The sequence below is a fragment of the Chlorocebus sabaeus genome, chromosome 15 (assembly GCF_047675955.1).
Source record: "Chlorocebus sabaeus isolate Y175 chromosome 15, mChlSab1.0.hap1, whole genome shotgun sequence".
Taxonomy (NCBI): Eukaryota; Metazoa; Chordata; class Mammalia; order Primates; family Cercopithecidae; genus Chlorocebus; species Chlorocebus sabaeus.
The window spans coordinates 43,684,242-43,710,309 of NC_132918.1; the positions used below are offsets into that span (position 1 = coordinate 43,684,242).

A 26,068-nucleotide genomic window follows, 5' to 3' on the forward strand; every position below is an offset into this window, starting at 1 on the left:
TTTTTTTTTTTTTTTTTTTTTTTTTTTTTTTTTTTTGCCACGATTTCTTTTCCTTCTCACAGTCATATACATTCCTCCTTCTCCCTTGCCCCCACCACCCCCGCGCGGCCCTTCCCGAAACCTACTCTTCGCTGAGCGATTAGAGATTTCGGACGTCTCCGGGTGCAGGAGGCGGGGATGGGGCTGGTAAACACAGCAAAGGCACTTCCAGAATGTCCCGATTCAGCAACTTTCTTTTCTTTCTTCCCCCTTCCCCCCCGCTTCAAGGGCAGCAAAAGAGGCTTTTGTTATTTGCTCCTTTTGAAGTTTGTTTCCCTCTTGCTTGGTCCCCCTCCTGTTTATAATTTAAGATCTTGGGAGCACACGGGCACTATGCTCTCTTTACAAGAAATGTAATTTCTCAGTGTAACCGGTAGCCTCTGTATTTCTCGCTTTTATCTAATCAGACTTCCTGCACCACCGCACCCCCTCCCAAAACACACACACACACACACACACACTCACATTCACACACACAGGTGGATGAACGCTTAAGTTCCCAGGTTATTGAGGTTTGAGTTTTTTAATGGCAAATTTGAAGTGTTGTTGTTAGTTTCCTTTACTTTTTCCCTGTCTTGCATTATTTTTCTCTTTTCTCCCTTTCCGTTGTCTCCTTCGACTGCCCCCGCTAAACCTGTCTCTCCTCACTCCTGTTCCCTACTTGGGCCCCTTTCATTCAGGTAAAACTGTAAATTTCCCAATGCGCCATTGTTCCCTTGGGCTGCCCAAAGCTCCCTAGAGATCCCCGAATACTTTTTTGGTATTTAAATCCCCAGTAGATAGGACCAATGTAAGTTTTGTGACATTCAAACCTTTTCTAGTTCACAAATCAGTCACCCTTGTCACAGTTATTGAAATTCCGCAACTCGCCACACCAGGACGGTGGAAAAAGCGGGCGCGGTCTTTGTTGCCGACCAGGCTTTTGATCGCCAGAGAAAATTTACTTACCTTCAGATGAGTGAGCAGAAAAAGAAATAACACTCCCTTTGATTTAGTTAGGAAAATGCAGACATTTGGATTCAGTGCAAACATACAACACTCGCTTGTTTTCGCGATGCGGCCCTCGATTAACCTGTCTTTGCCTAGCGCAAAGTCTATTCAACAACTGCGCGTAGTTTCTTTTTGTCCCTTCCACAAAGAGCCATTGACTATATATTAAAATGATTGTTGAAAGGTAAGGGAGTATGGTACTTAAAAGCAGGAAAAAAAAAAATCCCTGTGACTCAATCAATTAAGCCGAGCAACATTTATGCATTTCAAAAAATGCACGCGGATGCGGGGGGTTGTGGGGATGAAGGTTGCATTTCTCCGCAGCTCTGTTTAAAACCCAACAGTCCTGGCCGAGGGTTTAGCTGAAGCATCTGCATATTCATTAGGTCTAATTATTTTCTAGTAAGGAAAACACAAAAAGCCAAGAGTCGGAATCCTTCAATTTACCCTTTGTTTCTAACTTCATTTGGCTTCTTTGCAGCTGAATCAAAGCCCTAAACTCTTTTTCCAGACAAAGAAACCTCAACTCATCCTTTCACAGGCGGCCCGGTTAGGAAACTCACCAGTGCCCCAGCGAGAGGAAAATGAAAATGAATATATTTTTTGCCCTGACGCCAGCGCTGACTGCACCGGCTGGAGGAAGGCAGGGTCAGCGTCCGCCGCTCCTCGCCTTTCTGGTTTTCTGGTCTTCTCACCGACTAGATTCTCGCTTGGGGCTGGCCGGCCGGACTGCCCTTTCCATGGGCTGTGCTTGCTCAAAAGTCGGCTTGGGTATCCGAGATGATTTCCCGGTGCCTGAAGGGACCTGACTGAGCATTTGTGCTTGTGCTGGGAAATAGAAATTCGAGGACCAAAAAAATTGTCCTGTTGCCATCAACAAGTCTGAGTCTAGCAGCCCAGCATTTCCCACCAACTTTGAGTGGAATGGAATGAGGAGTGGAGGTAAGGAAAGGACTGAGGCATTTTTAAAAATTATTATACACTTCGTTAGAAAAAAAAAAAAAAGATATATCGGAGCAACTAAGTCTTTCTACCTACAAGGGGAAGTTGGATCCTACTTCCCCTGGAGTTGAGAAAACCTCATCTGCAAGAAGTTTTCTCTAGAGGCTGTATTCCTCTCACTAGGGAGAACAGATATTGAACCCACCTCGCCCGCCTTTCAGGAAACACACACGCGCGCGCGCACACACACACACACACACAACAAGGGAGGGGACCTAAGGGGGAAGGGTAGCTGTTGGGAGGGGGAGAGGGAAAATAATTCTTCAAAAAAGAAAAGTCAGTCTTCTCCTCTCCAGTCTGTGGAAAATCCAATGGGGACGTTTACAAGAGGATATTTTTAGGAAACACATCCAAATACACAGGGGTAAGAGTGAATGTGAGGAAAAAAAAAAAAAAAAAAAAAAGTTGTGGGTTGTAGAAGTTATCAAGTGGGATTTGCGGCGCTCTCTGCAGGAAACGCGAGCGGCTCCAGTTCAAAGCCACATGCACCAACGTGACATATAAGCCATTAAAATATCATCCTGACGGCTCATTTCTGCTTCATCATACATTCCCTAACTGCTTCCCGAAAGCTGGAAAAGGAGAAATGAAGGATGACCGCCTCGCTGGAACCACAAAAGAGAGGCTTGGAGGGGTTTGTGGTCCCCTCTCAGCCACCCCGAAATGATGTGCAGAAATGAGGCGATCCTGGCAACAGGTGGAGTGGGGTAAGTGCGTGAGTCCAGGGGGCAGACAGATGAGACCTGTACCTCCAGCGATCGGGTAGCAAGTGCCCTCAAGCGGGCCACTGGCACCCAAACCCCAGTGGGGGAAGAGGCCCAGCCAGTCTTTCTGCCCCATCTCCTCCTTCATCCCCCCCCCACAACCGTGGATACAGGCCCCACCCCACTGACAATGAGGGGAGGAGGGGGGCCCTTCTGCAAAGGGGCAGCGCCCAGGATGAGTCCATCCCTTCTTCCCAGGAGGAGGGAAAAGGGGGACAAATGGGGCTCCCACTGGTACAGGAACCAGGAGCAGTTTGTTGCCTGCCTGTCTTCCCTTCTCTCCTTGTAAATTGCCTGGGTGCCCCACCGTGGGCACAAGAATGGAAGTCGTGGCCCAGAGCTTCCCTCGCGAAAAAAGAACAAGGCGGGTGCCGGGAGGGGGGCTTTACAGGCGGTATCTCTGCTCTGTCCCCAAGGGGATGGCTAGGAGGGTCTCTGCTTCCCCTCTCCAGGGTCAAAGAGCCAAGTTAGCCCAGATGGCAGCAAGACGACGGAACTTCTCCGCCCCAACCTGACGGCAGATGCCGCCTGAGTCCACCTCCGGGCGGCTCCTAGCCCTCCCTCCTCCTGGTCCTGCCTCAGGAAGCTGACTGCTGGGATCTGCTCTCTGCGCGCGGCCAGCAGTGGGTTCGGGACTTGGCTTTCTTTATCTCCAATGCGAACAAGAGCAGCAACTAGCTCTCTGGCGAGCAGGCCGCAGCTCCTAGGATTCTGGCCCCTAGCCTAGGCCCAGGGACATTGGAAATTAGGGGCAAGTGAGGAGGGAACAGAGCTGAGCTGTGAAAGAAAGCTAGGACTGGCTCAAAGGTTGGACCTGAAAGTTGGGGCTGATGGATGGCCCATGGCAAAGTCTTAGGAAAGCGGGGGGGCTTTGGAGGGTTGCGCTTCGACCGTCACCGTCTTCAGGAAACTCTCTTTGGATTCCAAGGTTATGTTTTCCCCGCTTTCCGACAGTATTGGCCTGGCAGCGACCCACAGCACTGCACGCCGCTCTTTTTTCTCCTATCTTACCCGCCTGCAGGTTGGGGGAGGGGTGATTCAAAAGGAGGGCTAAATGCTGAGCCTGATCCTGCAGGTGATCTACTGATACAAACTCTATTCTGGGCACCCGGAGGCTGCCCACACTTACTTCAGCCCCGAGCTGGGAAACCCAAGCTTCTCCCTCTAGAGAATAGGAGAATGAGGAAAAGCCCCTGCACAATCCAGTCTCAGCAAACTCCTGGCGGTTGAGGGTCGAATGGAGAGAAGCCAGGAAGGTGCGGGGTGCAGATGGGGAAATCAGGCAGCGGGCAAAGGCCGAGGTCAGTTTCCTCTCTGGCTCGGAGCTCCCAGCCAGCTTTCAGGGTTTTTGCTCTGCGCCCGCCAGCGACAAGTTACAGCGGAGAGGTGGGCATGCCTTTCCCGCTGCCGGCTAATCAGTAAGCAGCAGCTCGGGAACTGAAGTCTCTAACTGCAGCTGACCTCTGACCTTGGGTAGTCCTGCGCCGGCTAGGTCGGTCCCACAACTTGCAGCTTCCGAAGCTCCCCCAAATAAAAATGGTGCTTTTTGCACCTACCCACTGTCCCACCTTTTTGGCTTTCCTCTGGCACTATCAATCACTGGAGCTCCCTGGCACCAGTTCCTCTTCTCAAGGTGGGGGCAGAAGGGCAGATTCCAAAAAGTCTCCAGGATGTGCTATGGACTGGTAATTAGGAGGCCGTGGTTGATGTGGGGAGCAAGCCTTTGGGGAAAACGAAACTGAGTTTCTACATTCCGTGGTTGTTTGAGACCTCAGGTCCAGGGGCCTCAGGATTGCTCCCAAATTTTCTCACCTCTCCTTCAGCAAGATGACTGGCTTGTTTGCTAAGCGGTGTCAGAGTTTGCACGAAAGGAGATGTTTACCCTGGTTCCCTGTGTAGGCTGGGTGATGGAAATGCTACAGAGAGACTCCTAAGGTCCCAGTTGCCTGCCCTAGCCCGACCTCTGCAACATTTGTTTGCATGTCTATGGGTCTGCAGTGCACAAAAGGCTGACAAGACCTGCAGAAGTGATTCATACCTCTTAGAAGTTGGGTTGGAGCAGCCTTATGGGTGGACAGAGATCTCTAGGGAACCTCACACCCATTTCCCCCAGAAGCAAAAGAGTAAATTCTATTGTTGCCAACCAACCAGGACTTCTCCATGCCAGACATCCTGCCATGAGGAAATTTCAGAGCGAGGACGCCCAGCATGCCGCCCTTCTGTAGGAATGCAAAGTTAGGCCTCCTTTCTTTCCTGATTTGCACTGGAAGGAGCTTATTACCTTTGGGGAAGAATGCCTTTTGGTTAGAAATAATTGAAAATAATAATACCCTCTGGGAAAAGGTGAGTCTACCCCCCTGCCTCCCAGGCCTGGACCTAGAAAAGAGGGGAGATAGAAGGGTAAAAGCTGCCAAGCTAGTTGGAATTCTTGTTGGAGGTTGAGGGGGAGAAAGAGAGAGATCTTTGTGCACAGAGAACTGGATACCCTTTAAGATAACAGAGTCCCACTTGGATTTGGCCTGTGGTTCAACAAGTTGAACAACTGCTTGTTCTGTGGGCAGACATCCCCATTGACAGAGGACTTGCTGTGTTTGTCCAGCCTGAGACCTTTTCAATGACTGTTTTTCTTTCTAGGCCAAATTGAGGGTGGGGGCCGGGTAGATGATTCTGTTTGGCTGTTCAACTGCCTCAGCCTTGCCTGACAGATGCAGAGGTCCTCAGGATGGCTTTAAGTATTTAAGGCGGCCAATGGCTTGGTAGTTTTAACTGCAAAGTGAATCTGATACGTAATGTGTACATCTTATGGGAGGTGTTATTTCTACCCTTCTCAAATATGAAATGTGGATGATTTGAACCAAATGATTAAAATTATACCTTTTTAATCTGACAAATTTTGTATTAACTTTAAAAAGTCAACCGGTGATGAATCCCAAATGGGTCTGGGGTATGGGAAATGTGAGGCTAAGGAATTCTGCACCACCACAGGCAAAGCAGGATTTGAAAACCTGCAAAGAAATTCCTCTCTTCTTGGTTCCAACAGTTATAAATCAAATTTTAACTGCTAACCTCTCAGAGTTCAGTAGACTCTCCCCACCACACCTCACTAAATTTCAGTTAATAAACTTCAGAAAAATAGTAAGATTTCTTATACAATTAATTCAAATTCGAGAAGCTACAGATTTTTGAGCACTGACTAAAAGAGAGCTTACTTCTGATTGCAAGGCAGAACAATAAAGGAGTTTCAAATAAAAACCTAGCTGGGAAATTATAATTTTTCAATGTTTTTATCACCAAAGATATATTATTTTGCAAAATGGGCAGTTCCCGGCAGAATCCTTTTCTTTAGCTTCAAAATTTGAAAATGATCAAAGAAAGACCGAAGGATCTTCAGATCAACACCTTCTTTCGTTCACACATTCAAGCCACAGAATGTTGCCACACAGATATATAAAATTGTTTAACTAGTGACTGTCACTCTTTTCTTCCCAAACAGGCTCAAAGTCAGAAAATGAGATACAAGACATCCTTGGTGATGAGGAAACGATTACGGCTTTACCGAAACACTCTGAAAGAGTCAAGTAAGTTAAAATCCTCCTTTGAATATTGGTTTGCTAGTTTCTTTTCTTCTTCTTTCTTTTCTTCTTCTTCTTCTTTTTTTTTTTTTTTTAAGTAGGAAGTTTTGTTTTGTCTTTCGTTTATGTTGGGTTGAGAGTTTGGGTGGAGTTTCTTGAGTTCAAATGAAACTTAGAACACCTTGGTGTTCAATACTTTTGCACACAAATCAATGACACAACGTCCCACCAGCAGCCGGTTAATCCCCCTCAATGCCTACTCATCTGGACGTTCCAGAATTAATATTTGACGATTCTCTCATTGAAACAACCACCCCTGACCTTCTGCAATTCCACTGTCACGTTATTCTATGACATATTCATCTTGAATTCATTTCCAGACAATTTGATTGGAATGAGGTTTGACATGTATTGGCTTCCATGAAAGAAGCAGACTTTGATCTGGATGATGGGGTTTACATGATATACATCATCTTTACCAGGGATACCAGCCTTGTGCAATGTGGTAGCGGCGAGCTTCCCACAATGTGGTGTCTGACCAGGGAGTGACTGACAGCTGCTCTGTCAGGAATACCTTCATTGTGAAGAATTTAATTTAATATTCCATTTAGAATAAGCATATGATTTAGGGTTGGGTGTTTTCCCTTCCAGGCGTCTAGTTTTCCTCATTTCAACTATATCACTAGCTGATGGTTGCCTCCAAAGATGTTCCCTCATTGGTAGGCAAAGGAACCTTCTTAACCAAAGTCAAATAGACAACTCAGGAAATGGCTCTCTATATTATTTGGGGATGATTTGATGGCAAAAGTCTCAAGAGAGGTATGAATTATTATGTAAATTCAGTTGTTTCGATTCCTTAATGCTGTTTTGGAAGATCCAAAAGCAATGTTTCCTAAGCTTTTGTCACAGGATGCTTTGTAGAATCCTTGCTTGGAAATTAAAGCCAATCCAAGCATATTTTCTTCCATACTCAGTTCCATTAATGATGTTTAAAACTCAAATTTCCATAGCAGAGGAGAAGAATATCCTCCTTTATTGCCAAAATCCTAATAGATCTCATCTCCTTTGCACAATTTGGGCTTAGAAATATGGATGGGCTCCTGGGGCTTAAGTTATTTCTTTGCATAAAAATAGAGACAACCTCCCTCTGTAGGAATCTTGAAGTCTGTCTGTGACTAGCCTTTAAAGAAATTTACCTCTGTTTAGGATTGCAACTGGACAGAAACAGGGAAGAAAGAACTGAACAAGTGACAATTGATTCAGATGCAGAACATTTAAATGACAAGACTTGTTTCTAGCCAGGTTCTATACAGTGGCCCTCAGCTGAGTAAGGCCCAGCTGCTGATCTGGGCATAACTTATAACTAATAATCATCATTTAATTTAGCATTGCTTAAAACATTAAAATGGAAAAATAGCTGAGCTGTTGATTTGAAATATCCTCCTTTTTTTTTTTTGTCCTTTGCAAGAGAGTGAGATCAGACATTCAAACCAGCGATTTAAGGAGCTCTGGCAGATGCTAGGGCCACCGAAAGTTCTATTTCTAGAAAGTAGAACTAGGAAATCACTTGTTTATGCTATTATATTTGTCTGGGTAGGGTGAGCAAAAGTGCTTAGGGCATGATTCTGGGCACTGGTTTGCAGAGGCTCTGAAGATTGAGAGATACCTGGGGTCTAGTGATGGAATACGCTCCAAATAGGTCCCCATGAAAACAGGCTCCCAGTGCTTCATTTTGACATCTGCTAAAGATCTGTGGGTTGTGAGATATTCTTTTTCTCTACAAATGAAGCAGAAAAGTAGACTTAACAATGCTATAGCTCCAGGCATGGGTAGGAATAGAATGTGTCAGTCAAGCATTTGGTGTTGGGGACATGTATAGTGAGATGTTTCTGGAAAAAAAAAAAATCTGAAGACCACTGAGGAGACACCATTCCTTAGCCTGCTCAATTGATAATATCTGTAGCCTGGGTTCCTTGCTTCCCAGGCTCTGGAAGACTCAAAATAATCTCTCTAAAGACTACACTACGCCTCTCAGATGTTGATGCCCTATCACCTTTAACTGGATACTGCTTTGGGGCTTATTTCAAAGATAGAACTTGAAGACCCTTATGTAATTGCCCAAAGTTCCTTGTCTGTAAATATTAGTTGTACAATTGGTTTTCCCTTATTGCTGTCTCTGGGGAAATGCCCTTCTAGGAGAATGTCTGGTCCCATTGCTGGGTTTAGCCAACCAAGATATAGACCATATGCCTCTAAGGAACTTCCAAAGATCAGGCAACCTCAGTGACCTGCAGGCCTACTGACCCCTGGCTACTCAAGCAAGAAGCAGCTACCCAAAATAGGTCCAGATGTTTTCAGCTTTCTAGAGAAGGCTGCATCTGGGAAGGAGCTCCATGGGGCCAGCCTACTCTCCATGATTTTGACTGAATCAGATATGTTTGCCCTTTTGCTACTGGCACAAAAAAGTCATACACAAGTTCAAAGCTTTTCAAAGGCAAAGTGACTAACAGAGAGTGTGTAGTATGCTAGCAGACTATGTGTATAAAACCCCTGTTTCTTATCCCTGGAGTCCAGAGAGTCAGTGGTTAGAACTCCAGAGGGCCCATAAACTTGAATGAGAAAAAGACGCATCTTTATTTTCACAACCTTCTATTAGAAAGTTAGTGTTTTCTTCTATGATGAATATGTGCAGCAAATACTGGACTATTAGGAGTTCAACAGACTCACCAAGCTTCCTAAGGGTTCCACAGCCTCAAACAACTAAAATCCCTTCTTCTCCTGTCTGTCCATACTGTTATTCAAAGCTTTTGATGGAGGTGGGGTCACAGTGTATATATTAAGAAATCCGGTGGGTGCAGTGGCTCACACCTGTAATCCCAGCACTTTGGGAGGCTGAAGCTGGCAGATCACCTGAGGTCAAGAGTTCAAGACCAGCCTGGCTAACATAGTGAAACCCCATGTCTACTAAAAATACAAAAATTAGCTGGGCATGATGTTGGGTGCCTGTAATCCCAGCTACTTGGGAGGCTGAGGTGGAAGAATCACTTGAACCTGGGAGGCAGAGGTTGCAGTGAGCCGAGATCACGCCATTGCACTGCAGCCTGGGTGACAGAGCGAGACTCTCTAGAAAGAAAGAAAGAAAGAAAGAAAGAAAGAAAGAAAGAAAGAAAGAAAGAAAGAAAGAAAGAAAGAAAGAAAGAAATCCATGTTTGTGCAAATCAGAGTCTTAAAGCTAAAGTGAATGAGTTTGACAAACATTCTGAACTGTTAGTTGTAGATTACCTAGGTTCCAGGGAAGAAAAAATATTTTAATTGCCAGACGATTGCAGAAGTGCCCCTGCACTTAAACCTAAATACCACAGAAGCTGAATACATTCGGTGTTAAGATGTGGATAGTAAAAACAGCTGGGCAAGGAGTTTCAGAGAAGAACACACTCTGGCCTTTGTTTTGCTTTTCGGAGCCCTTCATGGGTTCAGTCCAGAGTTGCCTAGACAATTGCATCTTTCAACATACACCTGTGAGGTGGGGAGATGTGAAATGACTCATTGAGATGTGGAAACCTTTCGCTGGAAACCTGGCCACACCACTGCTTGGTTGAAGGGAAGACGGGGGAAGGATCAGAGAGTTGGTGGCTGTTGGTGGAGGAGTAAACCATGAGAGAAGGTGAAAGCCAGGGAGGCATATTCTGAGAGTCTGGTCTCAAAACTGCTGTGTGGAAGCCCTTGGTTTTGAGAGTAGGGAGTGGGGGTCTGGCAGTCAAATACTCTTCTGTTTTTTGTTTTGTTTTGTTTTTAATACTGACAGAGTATCTATTGGTAGAGTTATCCAAGCTCTTCCTGTAGGAGGAGCAGAAAGACTTGGACGTGTCTAAGTGGAGAGAAATTGTTGTGGAAGTTAATCCCTCCCTAAAGTGCACCCAGGGGAGGAACAATGTATTAAATGAAGGTCTCAAAGAATCTGCCAAGTGTTATACATCAGTTAATTATTTAAAAAAAAAATTTTTTTTAACCCTTATTTACAGACCAGGAAATGTAAAAGAATAGTCCTTGGTGCTGGGGATAGGGGGAGGGGCAATTCATTTCATTTCTATTCAGCGTTGCTGGTAATCTGCCGGAACTTCTAGCCTCTGCTAAGGGGTATGGGATATTTTACTCACTCTTTAAAACTTTTCTTAAAAATACAAGCCTTTCTCTGTTTGGGGGGCACTATTTATGGCCGCCAGGGAAGTCCAAGCACTTAGGCTGGCATTTTCGGCTGCAGCGACAAGGTAGGAGTCCCGGCCAGCAGCCCTTTAAATCCCCGGACGATGCAGCTGACCTTAGCCGGTCCGCTCAGACAAAGGACTCCCTCCTGCCCCCAAAGCCCCCCAATCCCCCGCCTCTCGGCTTTTGCCACACTTGACTGGGCCAGAACTTAAGTTTTTTTCAATCGATCGACCCCCATCGCACCAAAGTGGCCCCCCTAGCACTGGAGGGCATCTTGTGGGAGGCAGTCTGCAGGCCCTCTCAGAGCCTGGACGGGGAAACGCGGCGTGCACTCTCTAGAGAGGCCTAAGACGAGCTAGGAGGAAGCAGAGGAAGCTTGGACCGCAGGCAACAAGTAGCCGAAGCTGAAAGTGGAAGTCACCCTTAAATCCCCTTTCCCAGAGGCTCCTTACGACTGCAGGGTATAGCGCTCAGCATCCCTGATTGGCCCAGGGAGATCCCGGAGCGAAAACCTGTTTCTCCTGGATGCACGCCCGACTCCTTTGTTTCTTTGGAAAGCTGGCCCGCCGGTGGGTGTGACTTATGGCTGGGCGGGTCCTTTCAGGAAGGCATGGGTTCGAGCCCAGCCTTTCCAGGCCGTCACCACTTCCCGCTTAATCCTGTTCCTGGTAAGGGCCAGATCCTTGGGTTTCGCGCGTCTTTGAGCTCTCCAACACCGGGGAGGAGGGGCCTGCAAGGCTAAATGGGAAGGGAGTATAGAGGAAAGAGAGGGGGAGGGGAGAAGCAAGGAAGACAAAGTGAGGTAGAGGGTTTGGGGAAAATAAGAGAGACGAAAAGAACCCGAAAGATGAGGGAAACGAGACATTTCGGAGAAAGCCAAAAAATAAAATTAGGCTCAACGACTGCTAGCCTAGGAGTTTCTCACCTCCTGGCCCCCGAGTCAGCAGTTTCCTTTGGTCCTTCGATCCCGACCCCCTACTCTTGCAGTCTACAGGGACAAACTGCCCAACCAGACTGCCATCTCTGCGCACACTATGCTAGCCATCAGCCCCGACTGAGGTCCCGAGAGGACTTTAGGCGCAGCGCAATGCTCCCTCCCCAAAGTTGTGGTGAAGGGTGGCATAACCCAGTCCCGAGTACTTCCAGGAGCCCTGAGTCAAAACTGATGCACTCAGCTTTCCGGAGAGGAGGGGGAGGAGGCTCAAGGGGAGAGAAAAGGATTTGTGCCCAGGTCAGAGCGCATGAGCAGTAGAAGCGTGAGATGCTGTGGGGGTGGGGTGAGGGAGGGAAGAAGGGTGTGTGTTTGAGGGAGAGGTATGTGAGGGGGTTGGGGGTGGAGCGAGGAAGTGAGAGAGAGAGAGACCGACCGCGTGCGGCAGGACCTGTCATCACTGACGTAGGACCCGGCCGCTGGCCAATGGGCGACCCAGGCAATTGTTCCTCTCTGTGGGTCCCGGCCACAGCCCTGAATCTCTATTGACTTTCTAACGCGCCCTGCTGCTACTTCTGTAGTGTGCAGGATTTCGCGTAGGCATTAATAGCCAAGGGGGTAGGCGCGCCCAAATCCAAACCTTGAGAAGAAGGAGAGAAAGAAAGAAAGAAAGAAAAAAAAAAACTTTACAGAAGTTTTTTTGTGTGGTTTTCCTTTCTCCTCCCCACTGTCAGGTGGCAGTGGTGTTAGTGGCCCGGTACAGGGAGCTCCGGGGAACCTGGGCCGGCATGCAGCCGGTCGCTCTCTCCTAGCCAAGCGGGGCACTGAAAATATATATGGCTGGGGCGCTTCCGAACCACCACCACCTCCAACACCATCATTTCTATCACCTCCACTCCCCAGCAGGGCACCGTGCCCCGGAGCGCCCCGGGGTGTTGGCCGCCAAAGTGCGCTTGGGTCTCAGGTCCTACCCCTCTGGAGCAGAACCCCCAGCAACCCACAGACTCAGCCCTGCGCCTTCCATTACCCCTTACATCTACTGTGCCGCTACCATCCCTCTCCAGCTCATGGCACCGCAGGGGACCTGGCCGAACAGCAATCCGGTCCAACGGCGGCAGAGGTGTTTGGCCTTGCTCTGTCCACCGGGTTCACTGCTGGCGCGGTCTGGCTCTGAGTTCCACGGCTGACTGCAGAGTCCGTAGTGCGTCTGGGCTGGGCCTGCCCCCCGGGGCCCAGGGAAGAGCGCGCAGCCCACCCCACCGGTTCTCATGCGTGCTATTTGTTTCGACAACAGGTAGCAGCTCTGGACACCATGGCCCCCAGCTCACCGTCGCCTCCAGCCCCTCGGTGTTCCCGGGACTCCATGAGGAGCCTCCCCAGGCTTCCCCCAGCCATCCTTTGAATGGACTCCTGCGTCTGGGGCTCCCTGGAGACATGTACGCGCGGCCAGAACCCTTCCCGCCAGGGCCTGCGGCCCGCAGCGACGCCCTGGCAGCTGCCGCAGCTCTGCATGGCTACGGGGGCATGAACCTGACGGTGAACCTCGCTGCGCCCCACGGTCCTGGCGCTTTCTTCCGCTACATGCGCCAGCCCATCAAACAGGAGCTCATCTGCAAATGGCTGGCGGCCGACGGCACCGCGCCCCCGAGCCTCTGCTCCAAAACTTTCAGCACCATGCACGAGCTGGTCACGCACGTCACCGTGGAGCACGTCGGCGGCCCGGAACAGGCCAACCACATTTGCTTCTGGGAGGAGTGTCCGCGCCAGGGCAAGCCCTTCAAAGCCAAATACAAACTTGTAAATCACATCCGCGTGCACACGGGCGAGAAGCCCTTCCCTTGTCCTTTCCCGGGGTGTGGGAAGGTCTTTGCTAGATCAGAAAATCTCAAAATACACAAACGAACTCACACAGGTCAGTATTCGGCGCTGTCTGTCGCGTGCGGACCCTCTGGGGAAGCAGGCCCTCGGGTCTGGATTTCCTCAAGTCCCAACTGAGGGGAGGGGGAAGATATTTTGGTGTTGTTACCATGAGCCAAGGCCATAAAATATTAATTATGCGCTTCTATTCTTAGAATCACAGAAGTTTCCGGAGGCTGTGTGTAGGGAGGATAGTGCGGGATTTCCGTTCTGGGGGGACAAGGGTGAACGTGCCTAAGACCCTGTGTGTGCAGACATGTGATCTCTGCTTAAGAGTTTGATTTTGAGATATTTAAAAACAGCATTGTTCCCCAAAGTCGTAAAGATATAAGAACAGCTGTCTAACTTTTTTCCTGGACCCTTTGGAATTGCGGGGCAGAACTCTTCCACCTGTTGTCCTGATAACCTGGCCCACCTGGTCTGAGGGTTTACCAGGCCCTGGAGCCTTCTTTAGGAGTTGGGAGTCGAATGGGCTAACTTTGTACCTATTTTTGAGCCTTGGTGGCCAGACACTAGGGATGTTTGGTGAACCCTCACTTTTGCTTTAGCACAGACCTAAGGGGACCTAGCCACCTTAAATATCATTTACCAAGTTGTTAAGGGAAATGGGGACATGTGTCAACTACATCTGCTATTTCTAGTTAACAGAAAAAAAGGAGTCCCGTTTAAGAGCCTGCAAAATTGAACTCCTCTGGCCAGAGCATCTCTAATTAATGCAACTGCAAGGAGAAAGTTTTCACACTTCCAGGATAGCCTGTGAAGTTACATTAATTAGTTTAGCAGCCATTGTTTGTACTCTCCTTAGTTAGGGTTTTCTCCCTCCTCCTCCCTGGAAGTTTAAGAAATCAACATCTTCTCCCCTCCCCCATTTTGGGGGCAGGAGAAGGGGACTAGTGGGGACAGGAGAAAATAAAATAAATTCCAGCTTGGTGCCCCACTTCTCCTACTGCCCGGTGCCTTGCCTTACTCGCCCCTATTCTTGCTGGAACGTCGACAATTGCTGGAGTCAAAGAACTGACTAAGGCTAGTTGTGCTAAAGCCTATCTTCTCCCCCAAACTCTCCCTTCCCGGGGAAGGTCCATGGCCCGGACACTGGCACACGCAGAGACCAGACCAAAGTCCACTTGGAACCTGGCACTTTATTTCTAAAGCGTGTCTGGAAGTGTACAGTTTCCCTGAGCTCTTTTCAGGGTTTCCCACAATGTCGCAAGGATCTCACCCCCTCACCCGAAGTTTTAGCTCCGGGAAGGGGCGGTAGGTCACTCTCGAATCCTGGTCCCAGGCCTGCTACTCCGGGAGCTGGCGGCGGACACCCGGAAGGTAGATTCGCAGTCCTGAGCTGGAGAAGGAACTCATCTTTAATGGCAGAGTTGTTGTTTTTTAAAACAAACAAACTTTTACAGCTCTTTGCCGGCCCACTGTTTGAAGTCTGTGAAGCAGAAAATGGTTAAATTCTTAGCACAGTCGACCTACAGCAGAGAAGCAAGTTCAGTGCGCCGCGGCTGGCTCAGGTTTTCGTCTTTTCAGGACAGAATTTTGTGCGTTCTTTCGGCTCCCCTGATTCATTCCCGGTGGGGGTGGTGGTGGAGAGAACAACAAAAACAAACAAACAAACAAAAACACACACTACCAACAACAAACTACAGAGTCTGGCCTGCTCGGGCATTTCCCTCAAATCCGCCTCCTAAGTAATAAAAAGAGGAGAGAGAGAGTGAAATAGAGAGAGAGAGAGAGAAAAAATGTTTCTCAAATGGCAATAGACCTCAGTACAAATTATTCATGAAGACAGTTCTCGATTCAACAGGAAAATAATTGCCTTTTCAAATATTAATGGCGTTTCATTTCCTCGAGTCGCAGAAGTGGCAAACAGGAGCAAATTTCTCAGGAGTTGAGATTCTCCCTGACCTGAATCCCAAGGCGACTGTCCGCACCGAAAGCATTCACTTTCCGGCGGTCACAGCGATCCCGGAACAATGGTGCTTCGAGGAGGGAGGCGAGGGCCAGCTACCGCGGTCTGCCTGGCCACCGCCACCCAGCTTCTCTCCTGGGACCCCTCGGCCGGGGCCGGGAGCTCGTCACACCTTCCCTGGCGTCTGAGGGCGAGTCAGTGCTGGGGATCCGAGGTAGAGGAGAAGAGACCGCGCCGGAGCGCAGTCGCCGGGACAACCAGATCCAGCCACAAGTGCGAGAAAATGGCGCTGGCCCAGCAGCCCCGAGCTTCCGAACTTTGTCCCGCGGACCCGGCGCAGGGTCGGAGAGGAGGCCTTTCCGGGCTGCGGAGCCTCTGGGATGACAATCTGGGTCTCTCACAGCTGAGCCCCAGGCCTAGCACGCTCCGAGCGGGCTGCAGGGGCCTAGCCCAGCGCTGCCTCTTCACATTCACCCACCCACCCAGGGCGCGGTGCAGGGAGCTGGAGGGAGGGGGAAGGACTGGAGGCCGGGAGTTGGCGGGGGGCGGGGGTGATGTCAAGCGCGGAGACCAGGGCGCCTCCTGCAGCTCCGGAGCAAGCTGGGGCGCAGCCTCACCTGGCCTCCTAGGGGCCTGCGAACTTCCCGGCTGCCGGTATCACTCATTGCACTGCTGTTTTCTCCTCTGCTCCTCGTCTGGAGTGAAATAATTGCTTTTGTTTTACGTGAATGTCCAGCGAGGCGCTCACGAGATCGGATAAGCGTTTGGCGGGATTTTTGTGGCGCGGGGGCGGGGAAGGGTTGTTGGGGAGGGACACCAACCTCAAATTCCATTTCACCTCTGTTTTCTCAAACTAACCTTGGTTTCTTTTGCAGGCCCTGAATTGTACGGGTTTTTCTGTAAGTTTTTTTTTTTTTTTTTGAAAGAGAAGGAAGAAAGTTTTGGGTTTGCAAATGCTGGCAGGAATCAGAGGAGATAAAACGAGGGGCAAATAGGAACACTGATTTATTCCGCATCTTTCTCTCACTGTTTTATAAAATGGTGCCGGTGTTCCGCTAAATGGCAGGTGCCAACACCTTCCAGAGGGTTCAGTGTACTAACTGTGCTCCTGTAGGGTGGGAATCCAGCAACCGGGTGGTGCCGGAGACCCGGGCTCAGGAGGCGCTGATTGCGCAGAAGTGTGGATTGTGCGCAAACCTCTCTGTCCGAGCCTCTACAGGGCTCGGGAATTGGGGCTTTGTTTGTTCTAACCAGCCCCAGGAAAGCGCCTGTCTTTCCTGGATGCGGCGGGAGAAGCAACTACAAAGACAGCAGTTCTCCAACTGTGCGTCTTCCTCCTCAGCTAGACGCTAGGTAGCCGGTCCCTTAACTCAGAGCGCTGGGAGGCGGCCATTTGTTTAAAGAGCCCAGGAACCTTCGTCCCCCATTTCCGCAGCACTTGCAGCTCCGGCAGGAATCTAGGCTTCCGGATTCTCGGGATCCTTTCCTCTCCCACACGTCAGCGAGTTCAGGTGGCCGTGAGCTCCCCGATTGGGGCTCAGTCCGGCCAATATTATCACTCTAACGTGCACTCGCGCCTTCCCTCGGCTCTACAGGGCATCGCAGCCACCGATCCCAGCCCCTCCCGGGCCTATCCCAGCCGCCCGGTCGCCCTCCAGTCTGCAGAGCCGGGCCTGCCCTGACAGCTGCAGCTGTTCTCTTCCCGAAGCCTCAGCGCTCAAGGGCGTGGTTGCGGTAGAGACCTCGGATCCCACTCAGCCTGTGCGGACCCTACTGCGCCAACCCCTCGTCTTAGGCCCGAGAGACCCGACAGCCAGGTGGGGGTGGTCTAGGGAGACTGGTCGACAACGCAAGTCAGTTCGGACTGGGAGGGCCAGCTGCCCACAGCAAGGTCTCGGGAGGCCTCTGGAGCAGCGTAATAAAATATTATTGCTGGCGAGCGTATCTGGAGGGATCCCGGACGGTTTAGGCAAGATTTGAAGAATGCTGCTAAATGTTTGCCCTTGGGGGGTAGAAGGGAAGAGGGAGGGGGCTCCACATCCTGTAAAAATCTCCTCTGAAGTGAATCATTGCTCAGAATACCTTTCCCTGCAGCACGAATCCACTTTATGCACACACCATGTGCATCGGCTGCGCATCCTTAAATTATTTCATCGCTTTGGCGTTTGCGCAAAACCTACTTTAGTAAACAATTTGGGCCAGGATGGGAGTTTGGGGGGCGGCGACGAACGGCTGGGCAGGGTAGGGGCAGAGACGTTTGGCTAAAACAGCAACTTTAAATCGAGCAGATGTGAGCTTCCCCGTTAACTATATTGTGAGCTCCTCCGTTAATGTATTTCCAAACAGAGGTGCTTCTGGTTCCAAGTGGAGAAAATTTGGAGGAAACAATCAGAGTGGATCAGGATTTTCGAGGATGAAAACTCGACTAAGATGGAGTCACTATCGCTCCTCCTCCTTACCCTCCCCCTGAGCCCAGACCAGGAAGGCGGGAGGGATGGAGGCGCTCAGGAGAGTGCACCGGGGGCGCTCTCTGCACGAGGGAAAGGGGTGCTCGACCTGAGCACCTGGAAAGAGATTTCTGAAAATCTTTTGTAGTTCTTTTCCAGAAAATGAGAGACGAATTGGGGGGAGAGGGAGGGTGGCGAGCACTAATGTCTCTGCGTTGCCTCCGCCAGGCGAGAAGCCCTTCAGATGCGAGTTCGAGGGCTGTGAGCGGCGCTTCGCCAACAGCAGCGACCGCAAGAAGCATTCGCACGTGCACACTAGCGACAAGCCATACACGTGCAAGGTGCGGGGCTGCGACAAGTGCTACACGCACCCCAGCTCGCTGCGTAAGCACATGAAGGTGCACGGGCGCTCGCCGCCGCCCAGCTCTGGCTATGATTCGGCTACACCGTCTGCCCTCGTGTCGCCCTCGTCAGACTGCGGCCACGAGTCCCAGGTGGCCTCCTCGGCGGCGGTGGCGGCGCGTAGTGCCGACTTGAGCGAATGGTATGTGTGTCAGGGCTTGGGCCCCACCGCGGCTGCCCCCGCCGCGATCCTCAGCCAAGAGCTACCACCTGGCCCTGCTGCTGCCGCCGCCGCCTCCGGTATTAGGGCTGCCTCTGTGGTTGCTGCTTCCGCACACACCGGATGCAGAGTAGGCCACGTTTCTGAGGCATGAAGAGGGAGAGGGCGGAAGGAAGGAAGGCAGGCCGGCCACCTGTAATAGTTGCTAGAGCTCACTGAATACGCTAATATAATGTCCATTATTTTAAAAGATAAATATGGTCCCCCTATTTATTCTATAGTCACACTCAGCACCATCACCCCTACACGCGCCTTCATGATTATCATAAAGCCAGTGTTAGGGGTGAAAAGAGACAGGGAGATGGAAAAAAAATTGGAGAATTTAGGTGCAATCCTGGCCACTTCAGATGACAAAAGTAAAGCCACAAATTTCCCGCATGCTTCGCAGGATGGGAAATATTTTTCTCGAGAACTGGGCCGCTCCCACCCCCACTCTAATACTTCCCTCCCCCACATTAATTCCAACCTCAGAAGTTCAGATCGACAGAAGGCGGCAAAGGGAATTCCAGAGCCGTTTTCTTGACTCCAGTTTCTTTCCTCGTTGCCTTCCTGTGGTTTCCCCTTCCCTAGGTATCCTTTGCAACAAAGTATACACAAGTCTTAATTTTTCCGACCTCCTCTATAAAGGAGATAAGGGAGATTCATCGTCTTTTCAGCAGGGGGTGTGTGGGTGGTGGTTACACGCTGCCACCCGTATGTAGTGGCCTGAGCACACAGATAAATATCTGCCTGTTGTCCACAGACTCGATATACATTGTATACTTGGGGTGGCGAGTCAATTCAAAACAACTAGAAACACAGACAAAGGAACGCCAGAGAGGCTTCAGGATTCAATGCTGTGAGGCCTCCCCGGGCCCTTTTCCCAGCCCAGCCCCTGTAGAGGCGTTGCCTGTGAAGTCTTCTAGGTTCTTGGGCTCCGGGTGTAGAGCGAGCTGATGACGTCACGGAGTCGAGGCCTCTAAAGTGGAGGGACCTGACCTAGGTGGCCGTGTCTGGGTGAATCGCGTCAATTCGGTGACGGTCTTTGTCAGTAATTGCACAATGTTGGTTTTATTTTTTTTAAAGTGTAGGAGAGACTAGAGAAATGATCAACAATAATAAATATTGTAAAGGCAAACAACCAGTGAGTCTAGATGGAATGTGTATTTGATATGCTGCGTATGAAGTCTCCAGAAAAAAAGAACCAGATGTTGAAGGAGGGGGCGAGAAAGACCTTTGCAATTGTTGCCAAAGGGAAAAAACTCAGGTCCTGTTTCCCCCCCTTCCCCCCCTCTGCAGGGAGAATAGGGCTGACCCAAAATCCTAGCTACGATTTGAAGAAGAAGTAAAAGAAAATAAAATAGTAAAGCTATGGCAGATTCATCCCAGTTCCCTAAGAAAATCAGTGTGTGTGTTGGGGAGGGAGGTGGGTTTTCTCTTTGGGGAGGGCCCCACAAAAGAGCTCAATTTTAAAATCTGAGCCCAACAAACAAGTCCTGGCCCTGCCACTAATGAATTTTCTTCTGCTCTCTCCTCTTCAGACACCATTAGACAATTAGCACTCCTGCTCGCAGTCCCCACAACTTTCATCAGATGAAATAATGTCCTAACTGGAGTGGAACTATTTTCCTGACTCCAAATAAAAAATGCCATCTTCCAAATACACCCTTAGTGAATCCGTCCTTGAGAAAGGGGGACTGAAATTCCTGCCTCTCCCTAATACAATAAGGCCCAGAGGCTGCCTGACCCAGCGCGGGCAGTCGGCAACAAACAACTCTTTCCCATAGTCAAACGCCAACCCCACCACGGAGGTGCAGAGGGCATTTGCGGAACTTATTGCTTCTGCCTATGTTTAAAAAGTCCCCCTTCCTGAAGTAGGACTCTTTCCTTTCTCCTCTGTTTCTAAGCCCCTCCCCCCCATTTTGCCTTCTATCCTAATCTAAAATAATGAAATAAAACAAAAATGTTTGGTCGGCCACTAATCGCCTTTAATTTTTCATTTGCTTGTTACAGATGTCCATCGCGTTGCTCGCAAGGTAATCTCGCTCCGCGCAGCTGAGCGCCCCGCATCTTGCGCCTGCTACATCAAAGGGCCCGCGCACAAAGCAGTGTTTCTTCGCCACGGTGCATCTTCATGGTAAGTTAGGATTTCTATGGCAATGGGCAAGTCGCACTGAAATCCTGAAAGGCCAAGCCTGGAGCCCGTCCAGGCTTTTCATTAAGGACATAATATTTACGTCTAACAGACCTTTTTTCTTGTGTATACAAGTATATATTTTTGTTTGACGCGGACTAAATCATTTTCATTTAATTTCCGGTAAACAAAACCCACGCGAATGGGCACTTGTACCCGATCATAATAAAAATGGATAATAACGTGAAGGAAGAAAAGAGCCGCTTGAATCGCCGCTCAGCCCCCTTTGTTTCTGCTTTCTGCGGTGATCAGAGGGCGCATTTGGGTTTGATGGCGAGTTTCTAAAGGCGAGGAAATGGTTTGTAAGAGGGGAAAGAAAAGGAGAAAGGTCTAATCAAGCTTGGGTTGTTCAAAGAGTCGGGTTTTGGGGTTGAAAGTGTGAGTTTGACGGTGCATCAGCATGCCGCGTTAGGCTCGCCATGGAAATACGCGCGGGGAGCGGCCGCTTCAAAGGCGGCACACTTCACTACAGACACTCTATTAAGATACATTTGCGCTGACCTTTGCTTTCACGCCATTTAATACTGTCACTGCGCTCTCCAGTATATACTTCCTTCCTAGAACCCGACTTGCCCGCGTTTAGGGGTTCACCCTGCACCCGGATGTGGGAGGCTTTGGAGCAGGGGACACTTTCAGGAAAGGGAGGAGCACAAGGACTCTGTGCATCTTGACTGCGCACCAAAGAGCTCCAGGATCAGGAGTGAAAGATTTTAAAGCAGCCTCCAAACTTAACAAATGAGCATTCCAAACTCAGTTTTGTGCAAATCGCCTTTCTGACTCTTGAGTAGGATGGAGGCTTAAGTTTAATGGGGACTTGTGGGGAAGGGAGCCACCCTGGGGGAGTCTGAGGAGTTCAGTCTGTGCCCTTGGGACATTTCCACTCTGGCTTTCCTTACCACTCTTCTTCCTCTCCATCCCATAAGTTTCTTGCGGCCCCTCAAACTTGTTTCTTTCTAAGGCAGGGTGTGTGGTACCGTTAGGCCTGGACTTGTCCTAGATGCAAACTCAAGAGCCCAAGGCCAAGGGGATATGGGGAAGATGGCAGGAAAGTTAGAAGTCCATGTTCCCTTAATTGTCTTGTTGTTTATTTTATCCAAGTACCCCAGTGAATAGGGGAAAAATAAACACAGTGAAAAAAAAAATCAAACAGTGGAGTCTTCTTTAGTGCCAGTCCTTGTGGTTGAATAAAAAGGATGGTCCGCTTTCTATTGAGCTGAGAAATCTTTGAAGTGGGAGTTATTATCTGAGACATTCCTGCTTGTCGTCCTAACAACGCTGATGAAACGTAAAAGGTTCTTTGTCAGCGATTTGTTCTCCTCTCTGTCAAACTCCCTCTGCCCCGTTAATTTCAAACCGTTTCTAAAGAGATAAAAATCAAACTTCTTTTAAAAAAATATCCACACACTGCACCAATACATAACTTTAGGACTAAGTCTTGCTAAGGGATAAACAAAAGCAATGCCTGGACATCAGGGTCAGGGCCTGGCCTGGTGAAGTATGCAGAAGTTGGGGGACCCTCGGGACAAGCTTTGGGACATGAGGAAAAGTATGCAGAGAGGGTCCAAGCAGAATACATACCCTAAGTCCATAATTGTATGTCTGCTTTCTTCTGCTCTGACTTGCACTCAATCAGCCCAAGTTGGTTCACCTGGATGGGTTCCTTTGGGTACCCCTCAAGCTGCTAATATTCTTGCCCAGGATCCTTGGAACTTAAGATTGCAGCCAAGCAATTGCTAATATCTCCTGCTCCTTCAAAGCCACCTCTGCTAAAAATAGACCCATTGTGTATTTCTTCTCACTAGCAGCAATCAACAAGCCCTTTCTGCCATTAATAAGAAGGAGAATAGCTGAAGGAGAGAGATGTTTTATTAATTTCCTGTTTCCTTCAGAATCTTGGCAGTTGAAGCTTAGAAGATTTGGTCTACAACATAGTAATCGAAAATGCATGCAAATGCCCATCCTTCCCCTCATTCACATGTGCAGTTGTTCATTTTATATTGTGCCCAGGAAAGAAACTTTCACCCAGTTCAGGTTTCCCCAAAACTCCTGTTGTGGTTTTAAAGGTGGTTTAAATAAATAAGGATGTGCTGGTCCCGCTACACTGTGTGTGCTGAATAAATGACTTGTAAAGTTCTTCCGAGCTGTAACCCATGCTGTTATTATAGTTGCTGCAAAATGTTGTTTCTGATATTGATTTTATTTGTTAACTGGAGGTCTCCATATGTTTGTTTATATTGCTAATTTATGAGAAAATGTAATAATCGCAATGAATGTGAATTATACAGACAGGCAAACATTTTGTAATCATAATTCACATATACACAAAAGCCTGGCTGAAACCTTAGACTGTTTGTACCCTCTCTACCCACACTGTTTGTGATTTATCATCTGTCTCCTTAGTGTCAGTTAAATTATGAACTAACTTGAAAATAAAAAGTTGTTTGACTGAAAGTGATTGTTGAATGAACAACAAAGTTGAAAGCCATGGCTTGATCTTGTAAATATGTAAATGTAAATGATATTAAATCTGTGATTCCTTTTCCCTCCAAAGGCCTTTGTGTACATGGCACTCCATTTGGCTATTTTCTTTGGAAATAAATGATGTGATGTTTCCCTTCCTCTTTTGAATCCTGGTGTCCTGTTATTGTTTCTTCATCTTGGGAGAGATTTGAGGCCCTCCAGAAGCCTCTAATTCTCTCCTCAGTCTTTCTTCACTGATTCACACAAGTATCTCTGGGGGCCTAGTCTCAGGACAGCAAAAAGGAGGGACTCCCTAAAGAAGCCATTATGAGAAAGACTTCTCTCATCACAATTTCACCCTAATGACACTGACATCATCAACCAATTTATTAATACATTATAGAATGGAAAAAGTTGGAAGGATGCTCTCAGTGTCTGCCAGGAAAGGCTACCTTTCTGCATTTCCAGCTCAGAGCAACATCTAATAAACCACGTCTGAATTCCCAGAGAAAAGTCCAATAGCTGGTGGGAATGAAAATAAGGAAAGAAAAAGACAGGACAGTTCGGCTCTAAGACCTGACTAAGCGCTGGTGGAGTGTCTCAGGCAGTTGCCCGCAGAGATCTTCCTAGCTGGACTCTGCCCCATCTAGGAGAAGTGATTGCTCAGACCTCAAGGCTCCCTTCAGATACCTGCGAAGGTCTCTATGCCTGAAGACTGGGGGGCTACAGCCCACATGACACTTTCCTGGGCCGCGATTGACATATCTGGTGAGTTTCAGCATCTGATACACGGCACTGTTACCTGGCCCAGCCACTGGGAAACTTATTTCAAATGTATCACCAGAGCCATTTTCCTTCCTCCACTGTGTGACCACTGGACCTCTAGATACCCGCATACCTTGTTGCCCCTGCACCTACCGCTCAGGAGGCTTTCGCCTGACACTTTTTTAACTCCTGAGAAGTTGGTTCCCGTGGGCTTGGTTGGGGCAAGGGGCTGGATGGAGTGGGAAGACAACGACTCCTGGGGTGGGAATGCTGGGTCTCCTTAGAGGACACCTTGTAGACGCAATTCGTAGGGCAAGGGCTGCAGTCCTGGGTAAAACATTGGGAGAAAGGACCCCAGCGTGCAAAGGTGCGAGAGAGATGCACGGGTGTGATAAAGGCGGCCACGAGGGGAAACCAAGACGTGTCCCAGTCAATGGGATCCCTGAGAAAGGAGGTCCATGGGCGTTTACACTGGAGTTAGCGCCCCCTCCCGTTCCTTTCGCGGAAGGGCCCCCTTCCTCCGTCTCAGGGACGGATTAGAGGGGCCTCTCCTCAACCCGGCCTCTTTGAGAAAGAGCACTCATTAAAGCCCTTTAACCGACTGAGCATTGTGATGAGGAGCAAGTGGGGATTAGGGATGAACTCGGGACTTCCAGTCAAGGCTTCTCTGGGGCTCAGAGCTCTCTGCTCAATCCTGCTGCCTGGAGTCTTCACAGCTGTTCCTGCCCATGGCTCCAGAGAGGATCCCAGCTCTTCTACCCACACCTTCCCATTCCTCCCAGGAAAGCCTTGCATGAGAGGGCACTCAGGAATTGAGGTCCGAATCATTCCCTAGAATGCAGAGAAAAGACAGGGTGCCCAGGAGGCTCCGCTGTCCTTGACATTCCGTGAAAGGGTTTTGGAGAAAGAAAGGCCTGTCTTCAAAACTTCCAAGTTCGAACTGTGAGGCAGTAGAAGAGGAAAGAGAAAGTGCTCTTAGACACCTCAGTGCCCCAGACACTAGGAGAGCTGAGATTTCCTTTGAGTCATTATTGTTTGGCAAAGTTGAATAGTGTAACCTTTGATAGAGGGTTGAATTTACTGGTCCCCAAGTGCCCTTGGCTAGCCTCACCCTAGAATTATCTCACTTGCTCTCTGGGGAAGTTACCCACCTCCCACCCTGAACTGACAATGCTCAGAGAAGCTTGGGTGCGCTTTAGTCATCTAATGATCTCTCCACCTCATCCTGCTCTCTTCATCGCTCTTCCTCATTAGAGCACCAGGTAGAAACTGTGCTGGCCTGGTGAAAAGATCTTGGATAAGAGGAGGCAGTTTGCCCACTTGTCCACCTACTGGCCCTGTGCCCCTGGATAAATGATGAAACCTCTCTGTGCTTTAGTTTCTTCATTTGTAAAATGAAATTAAAATGAACCTCCTTTGCAAGCTTGTTTTGAGTGTTAAATAAGATAATCCTTTAAACATTTAGAATATACTTGCTAGTGCTAGTTGTTATTACTATTACTTATCTTGGGATTCTGTCTTTCAGAAACATTCCCCTAGCTCCTCATTGAATCAGGTGAATATTTTCGGTCCCTAGCAGAAATGGTGGTGCCCTCAGGGACCCTAAACTCCATAGCAGTGTGCACCTCCTTCAGGCAGTCGGAAGGATAACTGAGAGCCCCAATGTCACTTTGTTTTCTGAGATCAACTCTCTGAGAAGTTTATTCTCTGAGAGTTCCAGAGCCCAGGGCACCTAGGCACTGAGGCAAAAATGTAAATTAGTTTTTAAAGATACAAGAAAAGTTAGAAAGAATTGAGTTTATTTTAGAGAGGAACAAAGCTGAAGAAACCAATTGCCTTAATGTCACCTCTATGACTTGTTAAGACTGGCATTGCAGTAGACACAATGGTTCAGTCTGCCTTGTGTCAATTTATCTTATCATAAGCCTGTGCGGTTTGGGTTTTTCAAGTCTTGGATGTGTAAGGTGGGAAAATGTGAGTTGAGAGAGGGGACAGGCAGCTAGGGGTCTGAGGACAGGGTGTTTGGGCAAAAGTCACACAAAAGTACTTTTTTCCCAAGAAGGCATCGGGACCTTTTTCACAATCATGATTTTTTTCTTACTAAATCCTCATTTCAGAAAAATTAATAACATCTTGATCAACAAGTGACTGAAGACCCCCAAATTACATACTTTACCAACTTCATTTCTACGAATCAGGATAGGTTTGCCTTTTCACCCAAATATCTCCAATGAGAAAAACAAGCGGGAGTTTCCTAGAAATGTTTTGGGG

At 48.8% G+C, this 26,068-nt stretch overlaps 1 protein-coding gene across 4 annotated transcripts; it reads left to right on the forward strand.

Moving 5' to 3' along the window:
• Positions 1-6: 6 nt before the first annotated feature.
• ZIC4 (Zic family member 4) lies at positions 7-23,358 on the forward strand. Of its 4 annotated transcripts, XM_008008791.3 has the most exons (6): positions 7-1,971; positions 2,485-2,738; positions 6,289-6,373; positions 12,799-13,416; positions 18,006-18,321; positions 20,392-23,358. In XM_008008791.3, coding segments are annotated over exons 3-6 (1,005 nt in total). In that variant the 5' UTR covers positions 7-1,971; positions 2,485-2,738; positions 6,289-6,303; the 3' UTR covers positions 20,393-23,358. The 4 variants fall into 4 exon arrangements, with proteins under 4 accessions (XP_008006982.1, XP_072879621.1, XP_072879622.1 ...); XM_073023520.1 differs by lacking the exon at positions 20,392-23,358 and having other exon boundaries at positions 18,006-20,076; XM_073023521.1 differs by lacking the exons at positions 7-1,971; positions 20,392-23,358 and having other exon boundaries at positions 2,259-2,738; positions 18,006-20,076.
• The last annotated feature ends 2,710 nt before the right edge of the window (positions 23,359-26,068 follow it).